At 41.7% G+C, this 2,655-nt stretch overlaps 1 protein-coding gene across 3 annotated transcripts in view; it reads left to right on the top strand.

Annotated features, from left to right (window-relative positions):
- Positions 1-993: 993 nt before the first annotated feature.
- The window catches only part of aplp1 (amyloid beta (A4) precursor-like protein 1), a 42,278-nt gene continuing 40,616 nt past the window's right edge, over positions 994-2,655 (top strand). The window contains exon 1 of one of the 3 annotated variants that reach the window (XM_074682979.1): positions 994-1,276. In XM_074682979.1, the coding sequence (XP_074539080.1) occupies positions 1,211-1,276 (66 nt within the window). In that variant the 5' untranslated portion in view covers positions 994-1,210. The remainder of the gene's footprint in view (positions 1,277-2,655) is intronic. The other 2 variants (XM_074682977.1, XM_074682978.1) reach the window with 2 other exon arrangements.

Genomic DNA, 2,655 nt, shown 5'->3' with positions numbered 1-2,655 from the left:
CCACTACAAACATTTACCACGTCTTCACTTACCGTCTAAAGGATACAAGGTACAGTAAAATTCAGTCGTATGCACCTTGAGGAACTTTTACCTGCAGAGGTCAGGTTAAAGAAGTATGTTTTCATTTTCACACCGTGTGTTCCCCCTACTGACCGACTATGGATGCTGCTACTAGAGGCTCCAGATAAAACGAGCTGTTCATATCCAAGCATGGAGTTTGGGAAGTGCTTCAGTGAACGGGATGTTTTGGGGCCTTACGGTATCATTTTTGCTACGTCTAAAGTGAAATTATATGCAACAAATACTGTCATACCAATATGCTGAAGTGCTGACCAAACCATGATTTTTTTTTATTTATTTATTTATTTATTTTTTCAATTTTATTGATACTATTGATCCAATGAAAATGAAAGTTTTTTATTTATTTATTTATTTATTTTTTTTTACTCGCTACACGTCCTGGTATCTTCCAAACATGGTGATTGAGAGCTCCAACCATTGCAAGTCGCCTGTTAACTACGGATATTTCTCGATATTTATTTATTTATTTATGATTAATGAATTTTTCTACAAAATACATATTTCAAGAGATTTTTTTTAGTGCGGTCCATTTTTTGCTATGTCTTTCTGGAGAGTTTGGGTAGCTTTCTGTGTTCATGCGTGATGCTCGGTTTGGTCATGATAAGTGTAGACACCATTCTATTACAATACAGTAAATGTAAAAATAAAATAAATTGATTTTTTTTCTTTCTTTTTTTTAGTTTTTTTTTTCCCGCAACATCAAGATAATTTTATTTGTAGTATAAAAACTGTTCTAATGGTTGGTAGTATTATTCAACTTTTTAGGTGGAATATTCCTTTTAACTGACGCAGAAAACCCTATCACGAGCTGGCGTTGCATTCTCCACCTCTGACCACCAGATGTCGCTCTCCGCTAAGCCACAGCGTGGACGCCATGAGTGCAGCCTGTGATAAATACCCGCAGAAACAGGGCTTGGTTCTGTCAGACTTCATCCACAGAAAATCCCAGGCTGCCATTGGAGAGAGCCCGTTGGCACGAGCGAGCGAGCAAGACGCAGACGCAGGAGATATCGCAGGACGAACGCAGTGTCCATCACTCTAGCTGATGTAACCAGACAGCGTATGTTGGTGTCATTTATTTAATAACTGCAACTTCGTGACAATTAAGGAGACAAAAGGAGGCGAGAAAATGGGACATACCGCAGTACCTATATTGATGGCTGTTCTGTCCTACTGCGCGTGGGAACATGTCGAGGTAAGAATCAAACGATGTACCGATGGCGCATTGAGATTTCGCTTCCAGTCTGGCTTATGTGTTTCAGACTAATTGCTGTTTTTCTCATATGTCGTGATAACACACGCCACGAATATAGTCGCTCCTATCTTTATTTTGCTGACATGCATCCTTATCTGGGGCACGTTTAATTTGTAAATGCATCCTCGAGCACCGTTCCTGTGTCAACACGAGTAATGACGCACAATGTCCACAAAAACACGCAAATAGTAACAGGGATAAAATCCAAATCTTCCCCTAAGGTGCAAGTGGAGTCTCTCAACCAGGACACACATGAAAGAGGCTGTGGTTTACTGTATTTTTGACTCGCTGCGTCAAGTCTGGGCCTGTATGAAAAATGTCACACAGGCCTTTTCTTTTTGTTGCACTGTGGAAAGTGGATGGAGATCAAATCCCATCTCACTGCATCCCATCTGGCCTTGTCAGAGAAGGAAATCAGCTCGCATCCGTTCTAGAGAGGGGAGCTGGTGCAGGATGGAGTCTGTTTCTCCATCTTAATGAAAAGATACTTAGAATTGATCCAAACATAAACTGTTATCAGATTTTCTCTAGTTAATCTTCCTCGTGTATGCCATTTTTTCTTAAGACATTGTTTCCTGAAGTGCATGTGACCCTCCATAAGGAGATGACTTTGATTTATCATTGAACACGCAGTACCATCCTGGGTATACTAATGAGAGATATGGGGTCAACCTATTGGCATCTGTCTCCATCAATATCCAGACAGGAGATAGTTAAAGGCTCTTGTACAGAGCAGCAGATCAATGAGGCCACCAGCTGCTTTCACCTTCCCCGTCTTGTCACGACTGTACAGCAGACACTGTGACGAAGGCAACCTTTATTTCTCAATAACTTATCAGTCTTTCATCATCTTCCTCCTGAGGTACGCCTGAGACGTGAATTCAGGTTGGAGCATGGATGACTTGTGAGTAGGTAGGAGCAGGGCGGTGTGTTGGAGGTGCTGTGTGAAGGTGGAGGAGGAAGAGGAAGGGAGGGAGGGAGGATGAGTCATGATGTCCCAGCAGGTCAAATGTACTTTCCCACCTGGAAATTACATGTGAACGAACCTGTGTCTGAGATCCAGTGCAGGAAAAGTGGCCATTGATTGAGTCTCCTCAAGCTAAAGTAGATTTTCTCAGCTGTTTATTTATTAGCTATCTTTCACAGTGGGGTCTCTAACAGTCATAAAGCCTCTCCTTTCATTCTGAAATAATTTCACTTCTCTAAGAGCCTTAGTGGGATTACTGCTATGCTGAGAAACAGGCTTTAGCCTCATACAAGTAGACCTGCCCATGAAGGTTTACACTGAAGATTACACTGTGAGAGGGTTTGTAGGCTGG

Source organism: Halichoeres trimaculatus, unplaced genomic scaffold, assembly GCF_033239565.1.
Source record: "Halichoeres trimaculatus isolate MK-OKI-2021-1 unplaced genomic scaffold, fHalTri1.1 fHalTri1_scaffold_12, whole genome shotgun sequence".
NCBI classification, from domain to species: Eukaryota; Metazoa; Chordata; class Actinopteri; order Labriformes; family Labridae; genus Halichoeres; species Halichoeres trimaculatus.
The sequence above is the reverse complement of the archived record's forward strand: the minus strand, read 5'-3'. Positions and strand labels throughout refer to the sequence as shown.